Genomic DNA, 19413 nt, shown 5'->3' with positions numbered 1-19413 from the left:
TAAATATTAGAGAAGCTTTTAAAAGTAGCACATCACTCAATTTCATAATACTAACTACAAGCACATATTGCACACGTGAAGAAATCACGTACTTTTGATAGTCATAACAACTGCATTAGATGATCCTATGTTTTCATAGAAATTTCCCCTCTTGTGTGTCTTAATTTCTCATCTGGAATCAGGGAACACAGGTCTTAGAGATGAAAGAGAACATCAAGCAGCAACATCGAGCCCACTAATTTGAGTTGTGACTTTGCTACTGAAACAAACTCTGCACGCCTCCAACGTAAATGAGACGTGGGTGGGATCATACTAAATTGAAAACAAGTGGGCTTTAGCATTTTAGTTCTCTTACGTTTTTATCCTCTGATTCATTAACGTCTCACTGAAAGTGCAAAAATGAAGTTGGTTGGAAATAGAAAATGTTATTTTTTTGAGAGTTTGTTATGTGTAGTTTTAACTTTTTTGGAAATGGAATATCCTTTTGATTGTTTTGGATTTTCCCTCTCAGCCCATCTAATAGACAGTTGCGTGGAGCAGATGAAGCACGTTCATGCACAGCTGAACCTGGAATCTCTGAGGCCTGGGAGGGCAGCTCTGAAGAAAAAGGTGACTGAATTCTCAAATTCTGGGAGGCAGGAATGGCCATACGTAGAGACCATCTCTCCAGTATCCTTGTGCTTATAAATGACACCAATGTTTGGTTGAAATGAGTGTCTGTTTTAGAAGAAAGGTACAGCCAAATAAATTAATGGGATTTCTACATTAGCAGGTTTGCATTCGGGGTGTGTGTGTGTGTGTGTGTGTGTGTGTGTGTGTGTGTGTGTCTGTCTGTCTTAGTTCTCACTTGAAAATCTTTTAATGAGATTTATATAGTATATGTTGTTGTTATAAGCATTTTGGAGTGTGCATGATACATTTTTATACTACAAAAAGAAAATCTTTCTCTCATAGGTTCACTAGGAATGAGATACTTCCTAAGTGTTTTCTATATGGTAGGCACTATTCTAAACATTTCATATTTATTATTCCCTGCACACTCATGACACCACAGTCACATAACTGATAATGGATAAAGCCACTGTTTGCCCCGTATCTGGGTGGTTGCAGAGCTCATATTCCTAATCGTGTTTATTTCCTTCCGTGACTTCTGAATGTCTCTTTTAAGCGTTGAGTCTGCTGGACTCATGTTCAAGCTTCATTTTCACTGTAAACTTGAAATAACACAGGTTTTTAAAAAAATTATATTTTATATTGAGATAACATTGGTTTATAACATTATATGTTTCATGTGTACAACATTATATTTCTATTTCTGTATACGCTACACCATACTCATCACCAAAAGTTTAGTTTCCATCTGCCACTGTAGAGTTGACTCCCTTTACCCTTTTTGCCCTCCCCCTCATCCCTTCCCTTTTTGGTAACCACTGCTCTGGTCTCTGTACCTCCGTGTTTGTCTTTATTTGGTTTGGTTTGTTCATTTATTTGGGGTTTGTTTGTTTGTTTTTTATATTGCACATGTGGGTGTAATCGTGCAGCATTTGTCTTTCTCTGTCTGACTTCTTTAACTTAGCATAGTGCCCTCAAGGTCCATCTGTGTCACTGCAAATGGCAGGATTTTGTGTGTGTGTGTGTGTGTGTGTGTGTGTGTGGCTGAGTAATATTCCATTGGATATATACACGTTTTTAATCCATTCATCTGTCAGTGGTCACTTAGGTTGCTTCTATATCTGGACTATTGGAAATAACACAGTTTTTATATAATAGCAATGCTTAATACTAATAACTATGGTTAAAAAGATCTGCCACACAGGCTTATCGAGAAAATGAATATGTGTATATGTTTATAAGTATATCTATTATATTTATATATATATTATATATATACATAGATCTAAGACCATTATTGCAGCGGTCTGTGTAATAACTAGTTTCTGCTGCCTTTGATAAGAAACCAAGAAAAAGCCATATTTGATAATTTCATTGGTCCAGGGGCTTATATGTTTGTCAGTTTCTTTTCTTGCCTCTTTTCCTTTTTCCTCTCATGCAGAGGCCCTTTACTTCATCATTGAGAGTGTCAGCCAACACCTGATATGACTGAAAACCAGTCAGTACCTGCTTCACTTTATCGAGATGAAACATGGAGCCTATTATATATCTCAGTTCCTCCGTGCTTGATAGAACAGAAATAGCTTTTTCTTGGTGGATGCGCTTCTCGAGATATGGTCATCTTTCAGAGATCATTAGCCTGTCAGTTCCCTCAAAGCTATGGCGATCAGGCGCAGTGAGAGCATAGCTGCATTGTAATGTGACCCAGGGGAGAAGGAATTACTATATGTAAAAAGTGGAATATGCTATTGTTGTTCACATTTTTCAACTGCTTTTTGTTTAAACAGGAAGATGGTTTTATTAAAGAGTTAAGCATTGCCATGCAGCTCCTAAGAAATTGTCTTTATCAAAATGAAGAATGTAAAGTAAGTAGAGCTTCTTTTCAAAATTTTGATAGTGCTGTTATTAAATAGGTTAAATTTTATATGAGATAATTTGGGAAAATGGAAAACTCTTCAAATTTTTTTTTTGATGCATGATTGGTTTGTAAGCTCAGTGTTCATTCTCAGAAATGGATGCACCTAATCTTACCATAATTTCTCAACCCTGATGACATTTCTTATGTTGGCGTTTTAACTTTATCACTGAAACTTTAACTTAAGGCTAAAGCAAAGCTAAAGCAAACTTGAGCCTCTTTTTTTCCTACTGGTAGCCATTTCGGTTGTTTTTTTTTTTAACTAAGATGGAATGAATGGCTGTGTATGTCTTTTTTTTTTTTTGGCTGCGTTGGGTCTTTGTTGCTGCACGCGGGCTTTTCTCTAGTTGTGGTGAGCGGGGGCTACTCTTCCTTGCAGTGTGTGGGCTTCTCATTGCGGTGGCTTCTCTTTGTTGCGGAGCACGGGCTCTAGGCTTGTGGGCTTCAGTAGTTGTGGCACGCGGGCTCAGTAGTTGTGGCTCGCAGGCTCTAGAGCGTGGGCTCAGTAGTCGTGGCGCATGGGCTTAGTTGCTCCACAGCATGTGGGAATCTTCCCGGACCAGGGCTCGAACCCATGTCCCCTGCATTGGCAGGCGGATTCTTAACCACTGCGCCACCAGGGAAGTCCCACGGCTATGTATGTATCTTAAGGCAGAATTTTTTCAAAGGTGGTTGTTAGACAACTGTCCAAGGAGATAAGTAGAGGTGTCTGCATGCATAGGAAAGAAGATGAGGGTGTCTCCTGCTTCAGAGGAGAAATCGCTTACTGCTATTGCCGAGTGTGGGCCTGTTGACGTCCAGGAGGTTCTTCACTCCCAGCTCTCCTGCAGCCCCTCTCTTGTTTTGCTCTGTCTGTGAGCATTGACGCTGTCATTTAACACAGCCGTTGGTGCTGTTATACAGGATATAGTGTCTGGAACACTTTGATTTGCTTGGTCATAGTGATACGACACTTTTGAAGAACTAGCTTCCACACAGAATTACTATGGAAAATGAGTAAGATGAAGATAAATTACAGAAGTTTCGTTTTTTAAAAAAATTTCTTACCTTTTTTGTTTTTAGTTGTGATAAAACTGGAAAATATATACTATATCTAGGAAATGAACATCTTGAACACATATCCCTTAAACTGTAAAATAATTTGTTCAAGACACATGACTAACAATTTACATTTCAAAGCAATTTTGATGGGAATTAAGCATTGATAGATTTCATTAAGATTCCCAATGGTACAAACTTTTTACTCCAAATAGAGGTGTCATTTACTGAGTTTGTTAGGGTCCTTGTGACTGGGTGCAGTTAGTATGCATCTGTGACACCTCACTCAGGCAACACGCCAGCACACTTTCCAAGTAGGATCTGCCTGTGGATTTCCGAGATGCTCGCCTGAGTACTGGTTGTAAGTGTAGTGTTCACATTTGTAACACATCAGCCAACTATGAAAGTGTAATCTCTCCATAAGTCACGTGTTTCTGCATTTCCAAGTTGTTTAATGAGGAATAAATCCAAGGAAGAATATTTAGATTACTCTTGAGAATAGACATAGTTCTAGGGGGCAAAGATTCTTAATTTCTTTCCCTGTTCCAGCTTACCTGAGGTGTGTGACACACTCCCATCACTAACTGTTGGTCACTCTTGTGGTGATCCACCAAGTCACCCACGCCCACCCCACCCCGCTGTCTATACGTATGACACAGAGGAGTTTCCATACCGGAAAGGTCACCGGGGGTGTGAGGTAGATGGAATGAAGAGCGAGCAAGGTTAGAGGGGGTGAATGTGCTGGTGCAGAAAGAGGTGACGAGACCTTAGCCAGGCAGGGAGAGCGGGGAAGGAGGGAGGGGAGCAAATACGAGAGACTGAGGAGAAAGAAGAGACATGTAGAACGATGTCCAGGCTCAAGTCTACGCAGGCGAGCCTAACAGAGCGGCCTGTAGCTGTGAGGGATCCTTATGTTGGGTTCGCACATCGCAGTGTAAAGTGTCTTCGGGCTCTCGGGGTGGGAAATGGCTGGTAGTCGGCGGATTACATGGCTCTGGGACTCTGAGGGGCGGTGCAGGCTGGGGATCTTAGGAGCTAGCAGTGCATAGAGGTGTTTGTAGCCGTGACTATTGTTGACATTTCCCAAGAGGGCATGTAGTGAAAGCCTAGGTCATGTCCTCAGAAAATATAACTATTGGAGAGGAGACAGAAAACAGCTGAGAAGGGAATGCTGGAGAGAGTTTGGAGGTGATCTAGGATAGAGGGACTGCATGGAGACAAAGAACAAAGAGCCCTTAATAGTTGCCACAGTGCCTGAGGGTTTGACAGCCGTAAAGGTAGGAGCGACTTTACCAGCCTCATCAGTTCAGAAAAGAAATTGAAGTAAGCTGAAGATTAAATAATAGCTGGGAAATGACAGCATTAAGAGTACTCTTCCTAGAAGCTTGGTTCTGAAAAGCAGCAGTTATAATTTAGGAATATAGCATCAAAGGAAGCTAGTCTGTATGTTTACTCCTAACATGTAAAGTGCTTAAATATAAACAGAAATGAGCAAATCGGGGCCTAGTTATTAAAGAGACAGGAAGGGAAGAACTAATAGATGGGTAAAGATCCCTGAGGAGGCACGCGGGGCTGTGTTCCAGAACACAGATGGGCGGATCAGTCTCTGCCCAAAGAGCACCTGTTCCTCACTGCCAGGCAGGAAGGGTGAGTGCAGGGATACACAGATCAACCGTGTGGACGGAACGGCGGAGTAGAGCAGGAGCCCGTACCTCATCGTGTCTGTCTTCTGTGTGAAACAGTAAGCAGGGTCATCTGCGGCTGGCGTAGGGCTGTGCTCCAAGCCTGTGGAGAGTGGGGAGTAACATTGGGAATAACCCGCCCACTCTCTTTATGGAGTATTGATACTCCATAAAATTGTGTAGGGCATTATGTGAAGGCCCACATGTGTGCACATGGGTCTACAAATTGCCTAGTAACTCTGTTCATTAAAAAAATTGTTGCATTTACTGCCAATAGTTATATTTTATCCATAATATTGTCCCAGCGGTAACTGATCTTTGTAATAAAAACTGAGTTACTTAAGAATTATTGATTTAGCATAATATTTTGACTGAAGTTTATCATAGTCAACTTATTTAAAAACAGTGATCTACTTCTGATCTATCTGTCTAGCTACACATATTAGATATATATACATATACCTACACACGGGGGGGGGGGGGAGAACTCAGAATTGATCAGAATGTTTCCTTAACCAGAAAATCCCTTTTCTTAACCATATCATAGCATTTATAAGAGTTTATTTAATGTTGCAAGATATCACTGTCTTGCTTAATTTACATGTTCAGAAGCTGTTTTTCTACATTTCTGACCTAAGCTGCGTATCCTGGTCACCCCAGTGTTGCAGGGACTTCCGAGACTGGTCAGGCTTGTGGTCAGGGCAGTCTGGGTTGCGAGGTGCTGAATCTGTCCATAGGGTTCCTTTCTCTAATCAGAACAAAAATCAATTCAGTTTTTGTCTCATGTTGGTGACAAGTTTTTTGGCTTTGATTTTAATTTATATTTTCATTATTCAGACTAATGCTGCCCTTGTTTCCTTCCTGCTGCAGGAGGCAGCCCTGGAAGCTCATCTCGTCCCTGTCTTGCACTCTCTCTGGCCTTGGCTTCTGATGGATGATTCACTGATGCAAACTGCCCTGCAGCTGCTTTGTGTCTATACTGCAAATTTTCCAAATGGTAAATGGAACCCAACACTGCCTTTCAAAAGTATACTGCAATACTAATCTTATGTAATGTTGTTAAAGTGGAAAAATGTATATACATTTTGAAGTGTTTCTTCCACTTATTTGAGGGTATGTTGGTTAGAGGTATGCTTTCTCACAGGTATTATAAGAACGAGCAGTTACGTTAGTATATGTTTGATGAGACAGAAGAGTCATTAGACAGCTCAGGGAATAGAGAGGGAGAAACTGTCGCGATTATGTGGCAGCGGAACGTTGAATTTAAGAGGAAAATTGAGAGTGAAAATTATGATGGAAGACCTTAAAAACAGGTTAAGATTAAAACTTAAAGAGATTCTAGAACAGGAGGCTGGTGTGGTGAAAGGTAGTTCTGGGTTCGGTTGGCTTGGCGACAGTTGGTATCATTGGGGTGCCTCTTTCATTCCTGCATTTGACAGACTTTTTATTGAGAACCTCCCAGGGCCCTGCATTGTTAGAGGCCAACAACTAAGAGAGAGCAGAGCAAGCAGGGAGGTGACTTGAGGAGAAGGTGTGAGGTAACTGTTTGAGGGGAAGGAAGTGGGGGGCATTGCGGGCAGTGTGAATTTTCCATGTAAACTTAGGGTCACAGGTTTAAGGTTTAGTCAGCAAGTTTAAGGTTTGCGTGCTTCTTCTAACAACAGTCAGCAGCGTAGCAATTGGATTCTCCCGGTATCAAAAGACAGACAGAGAAAGGACCGGAACTGAGAACATTCACAGCCATCTTGGCACTGCTGTGTGCTGGGGGTGGCTATTTCCTCCACCCTGGAGCCGCCTGTCCTGTCGCCCGTCCTGTTGCCCACTCCGCGTGCCTCTGGCCGTGTGAGCTGGCGGGAACAGAGCCTCAGGCTCTGTGCTGTATGGAGAGCACTGCAGGGCAGCGTCATCCTTGTTTTCAGGCCGCTGCTGTTGACTTTTTCGTCCCCACTTCTGCTCTCACTGCCCCCCACCCCGGCTCACGGCCTCTCGCAGTGTGACCGGCGGGGCACGGCGGTCTCTGAAGTGTGGCCTCTGCACATCATCCTTCTTTACCCCACCCTTCACTCCTTAATTTAGGGTTTAGGGAAGTGTGCTTAGGGGAAGAAAAGAATCCATTGCAAAATACTGAGCAAAAGAAACATATATTGGGTTGGCTAAAAGTTTCGGGTTGTTCCATAAGATGCTACAGAAAAACCCAAACGAACTTTTGACCAACCCAATACTTTACGATAAATCTTTGAAACCGTAATCTATGTTACTTACATACTTACAGTAGATGCAAATATTAGAATGTGGTTCTAATGGAGGAAGAAGCTTTTTATTTTCCTGTCTTTTCTGTTTCCAAGCAAACCTGCATCATTTAGTGATAGTTTTATGTAACATGAACGGAAACCTTGGTATTTGGATACTGCTGTGTAGTGTGAATACAGGAAAGATCACTCTATTTATTTGTGTTTACTTTTATGAGTTTATTTTACAGAAAGTATTTGATTCAAATCTAGTTGTACTTAAGTTAGCCTCCTTGCACGGACTTTCACAAGCTAATCACACCTTAGGCTTACATTACAATACAGTAAAATGCATTTCTAATTCTTTTATGATTATTTTTCTCCTTTGATAAATCCCATATGGTTGTTTAAATTACTGAGTAAACACTGGACTCTGGAAAACCAGTTGATGCTACTGCTGGCGCTCGCTGCTTGTGAGCTGTGTGACCTTGAGCAAGTCACTGACACCTCTGAGCCCCGAGATGCCGTTTAGCGGACATGGCTGGTGGCGTTTGTCCTGTCCTCCCACCCCAGGGTTTCGTGGTCCTCATTTTTTTCTTCTGGAAAATGAAGGCATTAGACCACAGTGTTTTTAAATGCTTTATTGAGGTCATTAGGCCCTCAGTCCATTAGATCAGATGCAGACATATCAGCACCAGCCTTCAGTGCCATTGCAGTTCACAGGCTAATGGCCGAGTCCTTTGATAGACAGACATGCTTTACCACTCAGGTTGTTGAACTAAAGCGTGGAGCCGAGACGACGTTGTGATGGACTGTTGTTTTTCAAGGTTGCAGTTCTCTCTGTTGGTCAAGTTACGGACAATATCCTGTTCAAACTGCACATCGAGGGGCCCCTGGCAGCTCCCTGATGCTGTGTATCCTGAAGATGGCTTCCCAGGTGCCTCTCGAGAACACTGCAGTCCAGCAGATGGTTTTCATGTTTCTTTCAAACCTGGCCTTGTCTCATGACTGTAAAGGGGTAATTCAAAAAGTGAGTACTTAAACTCTCCTTCCTATCATAAAAAAGAGACTCAGTAAAATAATCCTTTCAACCGAGGACATGTGTGAAAAGTCTAGAACTCAGTTTTTAGGATTAATTATTATGATTTTAAGGCATTGTATTTTAAAGGATTGTAAAAGGATCAGGAGGTTCACTTTGTTTAAAGCCTGTTGATAGATGATACATGAAAAGTGACAGAAGCTAGAATATGATCACACCATTCCCTTTTAGTTTGTCTTCTTAGCTTTTGGACTGTGTTTTCTCTCTGTCAAAGATGACGGTTTTAGGGCTTCCCTAGTGGCGCAGTGGTTGAGAGTCCGCCTGCCGATGCAGGGGACGCGTGTTCGTGCCCCGGTCCGGGAAGATCCCACATGCCGCGGAGCGGCTGAGCCCGTGAGCCATGGCCGCTGAGCCTGCGCGTCCGGAGCCTGTGCTCCGCAACAGGAGAGGCCACAACAGTGACAGGCCCGCGTACCGCAAAAAAAAAAAAAAAAAAAAAAGATGATGGTTTTAGAAAGACAGCTGTGTTACATTTATTTGAGATCATAAAAGCGATATATTGGTCTTTAAACACACAAAAAACAGACCAAATTGAGCATAACAATTCTAGTTCAATTTACATTGTCAAATGGTTTATGAAATGACGGCCCCTCCTCAAGTTAGACCTAAGTTCTTTGTGGCACACAGGTGACTTTTCAGTCCCTGAGACTCCTGTGCCAGAACGTGACTTCCCGCCGCTGGTTTCAACTTGGGCGCTTTAAGAGGGACGGTTGGCTTAAGCAAACCCAGTACACGTGTTCCCTTAGGCTGTATTTAGGTGCGTGTAAACAGGATCCCTAATTTGGAAGATTCCTTAAAATTTGAATATGATCAGATTATCTGTTACTTACTAGTACATAGTAATTTGAATGCTTCCCTTTCATTTACATGAAGGCCAAGGTAAATTGCAAAAATTGACCACATTCATAAGAATTGAGTCTCCTTTTCCTCTATTGTATCATCTCCCCAGCCACCACCCCCTCCAAAAACAAACACACTTTGAGTGCAATCTCTAAATAAATAGCAGTCTTACTAAACAAAGATCTTCTCAGTGGTATGTTGGAGCTAACTCACGCTGGTTCATGAGTGTTTTTGTTAATTTTCAGGAATTTTGCAAGCCAGCTGACATCTTGGTGGTATCTTGAAATCAGCCATGGTGGGAATATTCACGCCATGCACATCAGGGACCTACTGCTCTCACCTCAGCACATGGCTGGATATTTGCTCTGTGTGTGTGTGTGTGTGTGTGTGTGTGTGTGTGTGTGTGTGTGTGTGTGTGTGAAGTCATCTGCAACTGGATTTTGTTGGGTGGGGGTGGGGGGGGACAGTGCTTTCTGCCACTTCCTTATGGAGAGCACGCTGGTAGGAAGCAAAGTTGGAATTCCCAAGTGGAATATAAATGCTAATCTTGGATCTGATGTGTGACTGAGCTGATGCTTATTCTTTTTAAGCTTCAGTTTCTTCATTCAAAAAAATTTTAGATTAAACAAAATGATCTCTAAGATATTTCAACCCCCAATCTATGATTTTGGTAAGGTACTTAAGCATATTTTGTTTTTCTCCTTTTTTTAAAAAAAAATATTTATTAATTTGGTTGCACCGACTCTTAGTGGCAGCAGGCCGGCTTCTTAGTTGCAGCATGCATGCGGGATCTAGTTCCCTGACCAGGGATTGAACCCGGGCCCCCTGCATTGGAAGCGCAGAGTCCTATCCACTGTGCCACCAGGGAAGTCCCCTTAAGCGTATTTTGATATAAGTGTGATCGGACTCCATTTCATCAGATTTCCATTTCAGGTGCAGATCAGTCAGGTTATTTTTCCTCTGCTCGAATTAGGAATCCTCCGAGCCTTCCTCTGCTCATTGTTATGAAGAGCCCTGGACACTTTCAGCTACACCTCCCATAACTCATCTGTAGTTATTAGAAAATGTAGCTAATGCTATTGTACAACTAAAATTCTAAAATAATCTCTTTTTTCTCTACCACGGCATATTTCTTTGCATCCTACCCAGTGCAGGAAATCGTCTAAAAATGTCTTTAGGCCCAGCAAAAAGAAGGACTGCCCAGAGCATATTTACAATTTAAAGTACTATCATATATTTTATCACTGTTGTCAACTCCAGATCCCCAAGATCATGGCAGAATCTAGCTGAATGGGAAAGACAAGGGATGAATCTAAAAAGCACTAATTTGGGCTGAGAGGTGGGAAGAGATGTGAGTGATGGCAAGGGCAGGGCAGAGTGGGATGCAGTTCTGCAGTTTACTTGTTGCTTGGGTGGTGTTGCTAATGTTTCTGTAGCTCGTTTCGTTCTTGTACTCAGTCCTTTTATGTAAAAGTGCCAAATTTATTTTATAGATTCAAGCCAAAATTTTGATTTAGGTATAGGGGAACCCAAGAAATAAGCCAGAATAGGTCGTTAAACAGGAAGAAAGATGAGCTACTCTGGAGAGTTGTGAAAGTTAAGCGATTGTACTTCTGCGCCCTGATCCAAATGCCTGTGGTTCCCATGCTGTCCTGGGCTGCTTCTTGATCTGATACTTTTATGCCCTCTTTCCTTGTTTGCATACAGATTATTCTAGGCAATAAGTTATTGTCTTTCACATAGTTCAGGGTTTGGTGTGGTTTTATAGAAGGGGTTTTATTTGGAGGTTGAAAGGACTCTTACAGTTAAGTAACGGAGCTTTCTCATCTATAAGTTTACAAGAATGACATGTAGCCACGAGAAATCATCTGTAATGATGAGCAGCTGGGGTAAAGTGAATATAAGATGTACCCACAGATTTTTTTTAAAAAAACACTTGTCGTTGGTACTACCAGAGTTGTTAACTGGTGTCCAAGACTGACTGAGGTTTTGTTTCTTTTTCTTTCCTGTAGGATCACTTTAAATGAGGAGCAAAATTGCCAGAAGGCAGACAGAAAGAGAAAACTCAGGAAGCCTGAAATAATCCCCAAACTGAATGATCAACCCTAAATAACTAGGAGTTGACTAGTTACTGTATCCATCATCAGGAAAGGATTAGTGAGAATTAAAATTTGAGCACTTAAAATTTAAATTAAAATTTAAGCACTCCTTAACCTTTTCACTTATACCTGGAAACAGTATAGATGGAGTATTTGGAAGGTATTGGGAGGAAGGAGAAATTAAAGTTGGGGAAAAGAGGAGCAGAATGCTAGTACGTGATCTCTGAGGGACTAGGAAAATAATGAAAAGACTCAAGAGGAAAATGATATTCTCTCTATTTATCCACAGAGTAACTTCTTACAGAACTTCCTGTCTCTAACATTGCCAAAAGGAGGAAATAAACATCTCAGTAATCTGACCATTCTTTGGTTGAAGTTACTCCTGAACATATCGTTTGGAGAAGATGGGCAGCAAATGATCCTGAGGCTCGATGGCTGTTTAGACTTACTTACAGAGATGAGCAAATTCAAGCATAAGAGCAGCCCTTATCTACCTCTTCTTATTTTTCATAACATTTGCTTCAGCCCTGCCAATAAGCCCAAGATCCTGGCTAATGGTGAGTATTCTGCCTGTACACCACACGCATCTATTTATCCGTGTGGTTATTCAGGTGAAAACACAGGATAGTTTATAAATAATGTGCCAGGTGCTTATTCATCATGCGCCGCGTTCAAGGCACTGTGGGAGGCTGCAGCTGTAGGGACGAATTGAATCGGGTGTGATTCCCGTCCCTGAGTTGCTGCTGAGTCTCCCGGATTAACAAGTCGCCGCACAACAGCCAGGCTGGATCCAGGAGGTGGTACCGAGGTGGGCCTGGGCCCCACCTCCCTCCTCCCGTCCCTCGTCCTGGTCCTCTGACTCCTCCACGCCTTTGAGCGGGCACTGCCCTGTCCGTGGAGCCTGCCCAGACCAGCCTGTCCACGTGGTAACCCCACCTCTTCCTCCTGCCTCCCCGCCCTCTCACCCTCTGCCCCCTCCCCTGTTTTACGTTTCCCCATAGCACTACCACCAGCTGCTACACTGTGTTTTCAGTGTATATCTGTGTGTTCCTCGTCTGCCTGCACTGGAACATAAGCTCTTACACGTCAAGAGGCTTCTGCCTCTTTTGTTCATGTTTATCTGGAGCAGCTAGACTCACGCCCGTCACTAGTGGGTGCCCAGTGGGTGTGTGAGCTTGAGAGCCACACTGAGCAGTCAGCAGAGTTCAGGACCCAACAGCACATGGTGACAGTAGCTTCACAGCGACTCCATTCTCTGATCTCAGGACAGATGGAGGCGAGGATCGGTGAGGATTCAGAAAAATTTTGGAACGGAAGGAGCGAAATGGAAACATCTGTTTGTGCAACCATGTGCTGTTTCTGTGAGGGGTGTGTGAATTTCAAGTTTTATGAGGAGGTGTGTTATCATGAAAAGACAAGAGGTGGGCTCTAGTCTCCCACGTACCTGGTGCCGGATGCCAGGCCCTCGTGTGCTCCCGCAGCATCGCCTGGGGCAGCTTCTCCAGGTCCACTTTCTTCATCTAGAAAATGGTCTCTCCTTTCTTGACTTCGGTAGAAATCAGTTGTTAACACATAAACTGCCTGGCACTGTTTGTGGTACATGGTAGATGCTCCAGATGTATTAATTCTCTTTCCATTCATGTTTTTCACTTAAACTTTTCTTAGAGGTGTTTTTCTATGAAACGCGGAGTTTTCCAAGTGGAAAGGATTCTGCTTACATTTTGTTGTGTATAGTCATGATTCTATTTTTCTGATAATAATTATTGAATTGCTAGAAATGCAGGGGAAGATTTTAGAAGCTCAGCCAGCCTTTAACTTACCTAAATGAACGATGATCTCCTTTCCCGTGGCCCCTCTGCTGACTCTGTGTAGCTGCCATGGGGGAGGGGCTGGGAGGGGGGCGCTCCAGCGACTTGTTTCCAGGTTTCCATCCTCCTTCGCTGTGTCTCCCTCAGTCCTTACGTTTGTGAAATGAGGGTGACGTTAGGGCCTTACCTCAGAGGGCAGTGAGACGGCCTGTGTGAGGCGTCTGTTCCTCTTCCTGCCATCACCTGTTAGCATTCACCTTTCTCAGAATAAATGTTTTCTTTGGGGACTGCTAACTGCAATTTTATTATTGAGAGAGTTGGGAAAAGGTCAGGCTTTAGGGAACTGAAGGAAAAGTCTGCATTTTCCATTTCTGGATCACTCAGGGTTTTGTTTTTTTTTTCCCACAAATAAGATCTTTTATTTGTCACCATTAAAATCTGAATTTTAAACAGATTCTTAGACTGTTGGCTCATATCCATTAGCTCATTCAACTTTAGCACCTGTCTCATCCCCAACAGCTTTTCCAGGACTACTACCTTCACCCTGTAGCTCTGTGAGTTTTCCCAGTTCAAACTTGGGCTTCTTCAGCATTTTTACTTTTCTAACAAAAACATCATGGACCTTTTCTGTGTCTTTTCCAGTGCTGTCTGGAATCAATTTATTGACCACCTTTTTCAAGTCATTTGTCTGCTCCTCTCCGGTCATGATTTCCATCATCTTCTTGTGGATCTGGTGGACTTGCTGGTGCCGGGCATAAGAGGTCTTCCCGAATCTGATTTACATTTTTTAGTAAAACCCACACAGAAGAGACGAAGCAAATAACCGTCGGTAGTCTTGACATCAACGTGAGCTTCAATCATGGTCTGCCATTTTTTGACCATGGGGCACATTTTGTCATGCGTAAGATCCATGCCATGGAAATTGGTCAGGCAGTTTTTGCCCTGAACATCCTCAGTAATTAGCTTGAATTTTCTAAATGCAGCTTCATCATTCTGCAGATCATCAGGGCTCGCTTCAAAAACACGACCCTTGAGGCCATCAGATGTGATTTTGGTTCCTTGAGTTCTCGTGACCAGTATTTTCCCAATATTTCTTATATTGAACATAGCTGGTACTTTCACATCATACCAATCTTTCTTAGAAAATTGGTCAACCGCTTTCTTCTTGGCTCCCTTTTTGCTGCCTTTCATAAGATGCTTGTTACTGTTGACTGCCAGGGTGCTGCTCAGAGAGCCAAAAGGCTGGATCACTCAGGATTTATTTTTAAACATTTCCTTGTATCAGCAATGTGCTCTCTCCTTCACTAGCTTAAAGAAGTAGCTTTCCCCAGCCCCACAGATGTGAGATCAGGGGCCTTCAAGGCAGGGTAGGAAGCAGCAACTGTGCCGTTTCTACATGGATGTGTCGCAGGCACTGCCTCCGTCTCCACTTGGGGATCCAGAGGGAATGCTTGGCAGGGTCAGGCAGCTTGAAAATCTTCCCAGCAAGGCTGCGTAACTCTGATAGTAGCACCCAAACATCCAGTCTAGATGGCCAGGAGTAGAGTGGGCAGTGGGGCTTGACTTTGCTGTTTAAACAGATCCAGAGTACTCCTTGTTTCTGGTCATGTCAGGGTAGGTCTCCTCTCTGAAAACAAGAACATGCTAGATAAAATATATTAAAATTCACCTTAAAAAATCAAAGAACTGAAAACATAGTGGGAAACTTCTAGGCCAATTTTGATTGAAAGTGTGTACCCAGACAGGTAAGAAGTTTGTAGAAGGCTCTTTAGCTCCCAGGACATTTGCCAGCTTTGTGTGCTGGGGCTTTTGTCCAGGAGTGCCAAGAGGGGAGGGGACAGACGCCGGGAATCTCTGGAGTCTTATGGACCATCCTGCAGGTATTGAGCTGGAATCCCAAAGAACTAACCTCTTAGAAGAGGATGAATCAGAATTAAATTGGTGCCCCAAACCTCATGCAGGCGACTAGAAAGAGAAGAAAAACAAGTGTGAGAATGGGCACCACAGACTGCCCCTCACAGCTCTGCACCCCAGACACACATAGACAAGTGGCCCATGACCTTGGTTGGAGCTGATCCTCGATTGACAGTGCCGCGGGGGGCTGAGCAGAAGCAGACTGCCCTCTGATGGATGGAGGACAAGTTTGGACTAGGCCTCAGGGAACCTCCACAAATAATTTTTCAAAAGCATCAGCCAGTATACAGTTAAAGATGACCAAGCTTGTCAGGAGAAATGGCAACATGAGTGAGAAAGAGCAGGGGGAAAAATACCAACGTATCTGCCTAGATTTCAGATGCTGGAATTCTAAAACACAGATTTGAAATGACTTTATTTATACAGTATTTAGATAAATAAATGACAAACTTGAAAGTATTTGCTGGGAATAGGAAACTGAAAAATTGAAAGATTTGGAAAAAGAACCAAGCAGAGCTTCACTGTTGAGTATGATAATCAGTTAGCCACTTATAGGTGTTTAAGTGTAAATTATATATTCAGTTTGTTAGTCACACTAGCTACATGTGGCTATTGGCTATCTTATTAGACCACATACATATAATTATTTCCATCACTGTAGGAAGTGCTGTTAGACAGGACTATTCTAGAACTTCAATAGCCAAAATTAAACACTCAGTATACATGTCTGGCAGCAAGTTAGGTGCAGTGGAGGAGAAACTTAGGTATTAGAAGATAGATCAGAAAAACAATATCCAGAATGCAGCACAGGCAGCTAAAAAAGATGAGAAAGGATTAAAAGAATAAAGGGTTTAAAATAAAAAAAAAAGGTAAGTGACATAGCAGATACATTGGGACAGTCTAATTGCATGTTTAATTGAAGTCCTCAAAGGAGAGGAGAAGAGAGGAAATGTAAGCGAGGACAGCTAAACATTTTAAGAACTGTTTTCGTCAGACACGAATCCATAGATTCAGGAGACTCAGATAATTTCGAGCAGATAAATAAAAATAAATCCACGTCTGTTCTCGAGGTTATTTCTATGTTTCTGTGCAAGTTCAGTTCATACCTATTTGTTAAACTTAAAAATGTTTTATATGCTTTTTTGTATACATATTATATTTCACAATAAAATGTGTTTTAAAAAAAATTGATCCACTTGCATTATCAGAGGGGACACTACATTAAGTGACCTATACATTATACAGTACCTATACAGTACTTTATTAAAAATTTTAAGAGATAGTAACTGGTTGAAGGAGTTATATAAACTTATTTAGATCATGGGTTATATGTTCTGAGTGTCTGATAAAAAGTATGGAAACATGCCTGGATGATACTCAGTTGGAGAACACAGAAATCACCCTCGCATTTGATGATGGTCCCTAAGAGTACCAGCTGCCACCCATCACCTCACATGATGAATTGCATCAGGTAACAGTTGTATATATATAGCCTGGGTCTGGGTAGGTTATGATACAGAGGTGGCGGGGAGTGCAGAGCAGGTGGTGAGGCAGCAGGGGGTAGTCGGCAGAGAGTGGCAGCGCCCACACCTCACTTCCACGCTGTCTGTCCCTCTGCTGCACACAGCTCACTTTATGGAGCCGCTTTTTTTTTTTTTTTTCTGTAAAAGATTTTAAATTTCTTAAAATTTCTTGAAAAATGCTAAATAAGATTACTTGAAATCATTTTTGTTTGCTTTAGTTATGGAATCTTTCATCCCACTAGTATTTATTGAGCCCCTACAATAAACTTGCAGTGTGAATATTCATCAGTGAGCGGACACACAGAGTGTGCCCTCAGCTGGGCTGCAGTTAGGTGCATTCACTGAGGCGGGGATAATGCATAGGGAGAGTTCCCAATAACAAGGGTTTCACCCCTAGGAATGCAGCATGTTTTTAAAATCACACATTTTAGAGGGAAAATAATTGGATAGAATTTAATGATCCATACAGTTAAGTAGTAAAATAGGTTCGTGTATTGTTCTGAAACACTTGGACGATCTCCTTGGGGCTAGACATCTGTACTTTAAAATGAGTAGGCTGCTGCAGATAATTTGTAAGTCTTTCATCCTCTGGCCAGCTTTGCACAGAGGGGCTGTATCTTGTGTGTTGTTACGCCTTTAAAAAACATTTTCCTCTCTCTCTCACACACACATACACAAACATGCCTTTGAAATGTTTAGGCCTTTTTTACAAGGCTTAACTAATATGGTATTTCTTGACTATTGTTTTATATTGTAGCCCATGCTATTGATATGTTTGTATAATGTCTTTATAATTTATCATAAGACCAAGTCCTATTTTCCTGCATGTGAAGATGTGAGATATGATTGAACGGCTCATTGATAAACTCATTGTGTAGTGGCTTACTTCTGCTCTATCGTTGTCTTTAAATGAATGTGCCTTTGTTGAATTAGGGCCTAAAACGTTAAGCAGCCGTGGCTTCCCTGACAGTTCTGTGCCTGCTGTGAAAACAATTTGTTTCCAGGTGGTTCTCCCCCATACCACATGTTATAAAAGATTGCTTTTGCCAACTATTTATTTGTTTGGTGGGTAAAAAGGGGTTATCTGACCAGTCTAAGATATGAATACAATGTATTGTCTGGGACTGAACTTTTTTTTTTAATGTGCTTATTATTAGAAAAAGTCATTAGTGTGCTAGCTTCCTGTCTGGAAAGTGAGAATCAAAATGCTCAGAGGATTGGAGCAGCTGCGCTTTGGGCTTTGATTCACAATTACCAAAAGGTCAGTTCTTAAAATCATTGTTGTCCCTAGGGGGCAAACACCAAGGCTGTCCGGAAGTCAGAGGACTGTCAGAAAGGAAAAAATCAAGAGTCAAAGACAGTGTTGCCTTTGTGCATTCAAACCATTAGTAAACTATCTGTCAAAGTCTTTCATGTAATCATTTCAATAGGAGGTGTCTCAGTTCCAAGTGTTTCTCTCTCGAGTGAATTTTCCCTGTGAATATAACTTGATTTGCCATATTGGTACAATGCTAGTATGAACTGTTTCTTCTAAAAGACGTGTCAAGGAAAAACTCATCTTGAAATCAGGCCGAACAATGAAGTTTTATCCAGTTGCGAGATTCGCCTTTCTCTAGGACACGTCATCACTGAACTTTGAAGTCAGCTCAGTCCTTGTAAGGCTGTGACACAGGGCCGGCCCCAGGGGAACGGCCAGCAGGTGGGACTTGCACCTGCTCTCTCTGGCCTCTGGTCTTCTCTTTGATTGCAGACGTCTCACTCCTGAGAGAAATACCTGTGTGTACCTAGTGGCTGAGTAGTGGCCAGGTGACAGTGTTAGGATAGATGGCCATCCCCAAACGGTGCTCACGCAGCTGGCCGTCCCTGGTGCGCACTGGCTGGTGTCAGCACTTGTGAGGACAGAGGCTGCTCTTGTCACTGTCACCCCTGTACCCCCAGGGCTCAGCACAGGGTTATGCACTTTGGAATCGCTCAGTAAATACTTGTTGACCAACTGGCCGACTGCTAGTATTGTGTATCCTTGATCTGAAATCTGAGGTTTGAGGAAATAATGAAATACTGAAACTGAGATGGTATAGTTTAAAATAGCAAATTGAGATCAGGGGAGAAGGGGGAAAAGGGCAGGGAAGGAAGAACATGGGACAGTAGAGTAAAAATCAAGTCAGATAGGGAAGGATGTGGGCGGTGGCACAGTGGGATGGAGTAGTGTAGAATCTCTAGCTACATCATTCTCTTCTGTAGTATCCTGTTTAATACTGTAGTCAACAAGCGCAGACTTAGTATTAGTATTGTGCTATCCTGATAATTAAACACATGGGAATAAATCTAATTGATGGATTGCTCTATATTATCCTAGGCAAAAACAACTTTGAAAAATCCATCAATAAAAAGAAGAGTGGATGAAGCATATTCCACAGCAAAGAAAAGTAAGTTTTATTATTAAAGAGATTATAGTTAAACTTGGAAGCTGTTCCCTGAGTTCTCTGATTAATGATACATTTGGACAGTTGACAGCAAAATGGCAGTTTTCTACACTGATGTTCTACACTGAGTCTGAGGAGCTTTTATGCTGAGGCATTGTCAAGTGTGCCAATACTTGGTCCATGTTTTTCATTGTAACATTTTTTAAAACAATAAAATGTTCTAATAGATGAA

The 19413-nt window shown here is 42.2% G+C and overlaps 1 protein-coding gene and 1 pseudogene across 11 annotated transcripts in view; one reads left to right on the top strand and one right to left on the bottom strand.

Moving 5' to 3' along the window:
• RTTN (rotatin) overlaps window positions 1–19413 on the top strand; it is a 142883-nt gene that overhangs the window by 117854 nt on the left and 5616 nt on the right. For 10 of the 11 annotated variants that reach the window (XM_019937200.3, XM_073790813.1, XM_033837837.2 and 7 more), the window contains 7 exons: window positions 512–609; window positions 2400–2477; window positions 6118–6244; window positions 8303–8505; window positions 11803–12070; window positions 17916–18019; window positions 19115–19184. In XM_019937200.3, the coding sequence (XP_019792759.1) occupies window positions 512–609; window positions 2400–2477; window positions 6118–6244; window positions 8303–8505; window positions 11803–12070; window positions 17916–18019; window positions 19115–19184 (948 nt within the window). Of the gene's footprint in view, window positions 1–511; window positions 610–2399; window positions 2478–6117; window positions 6245–8244; window positions 8506–11802; window positions 12071–17915; window positions 18020–19114; window positions 19185–19413 lie in introns of those variants that run through there. The other variant, XM_033837840.2, reaches the window with a different exon arrangement.
• On the bottom strand, window positions 13615–14842 carry LOC141276235 (small ribosomal subunit protein eS1 pseudogene; annotated as a pseudogene).

The sequence above is a fragment of the Tursiops truncatus genome, chromosome 13 (assembly GCF_011762595.2).
Source record: "Tursiops truncatus isolate mTurTru1 chromosome 13, mTurTru1.mat.Y, whole genome shotgun sequence".
NCBI classification, from domain to species: Eukaryota; Metazoa; Chordata; class Mammalia; order Artiodactyla; family Delphinidae; genus Tursiops; species Tursiops truncatus.
The sequence above is the reverse complement of the archived record's forward strand: the minus strand, read 5'-3'. Positions and strand labels throughout refer to the sequence as shown.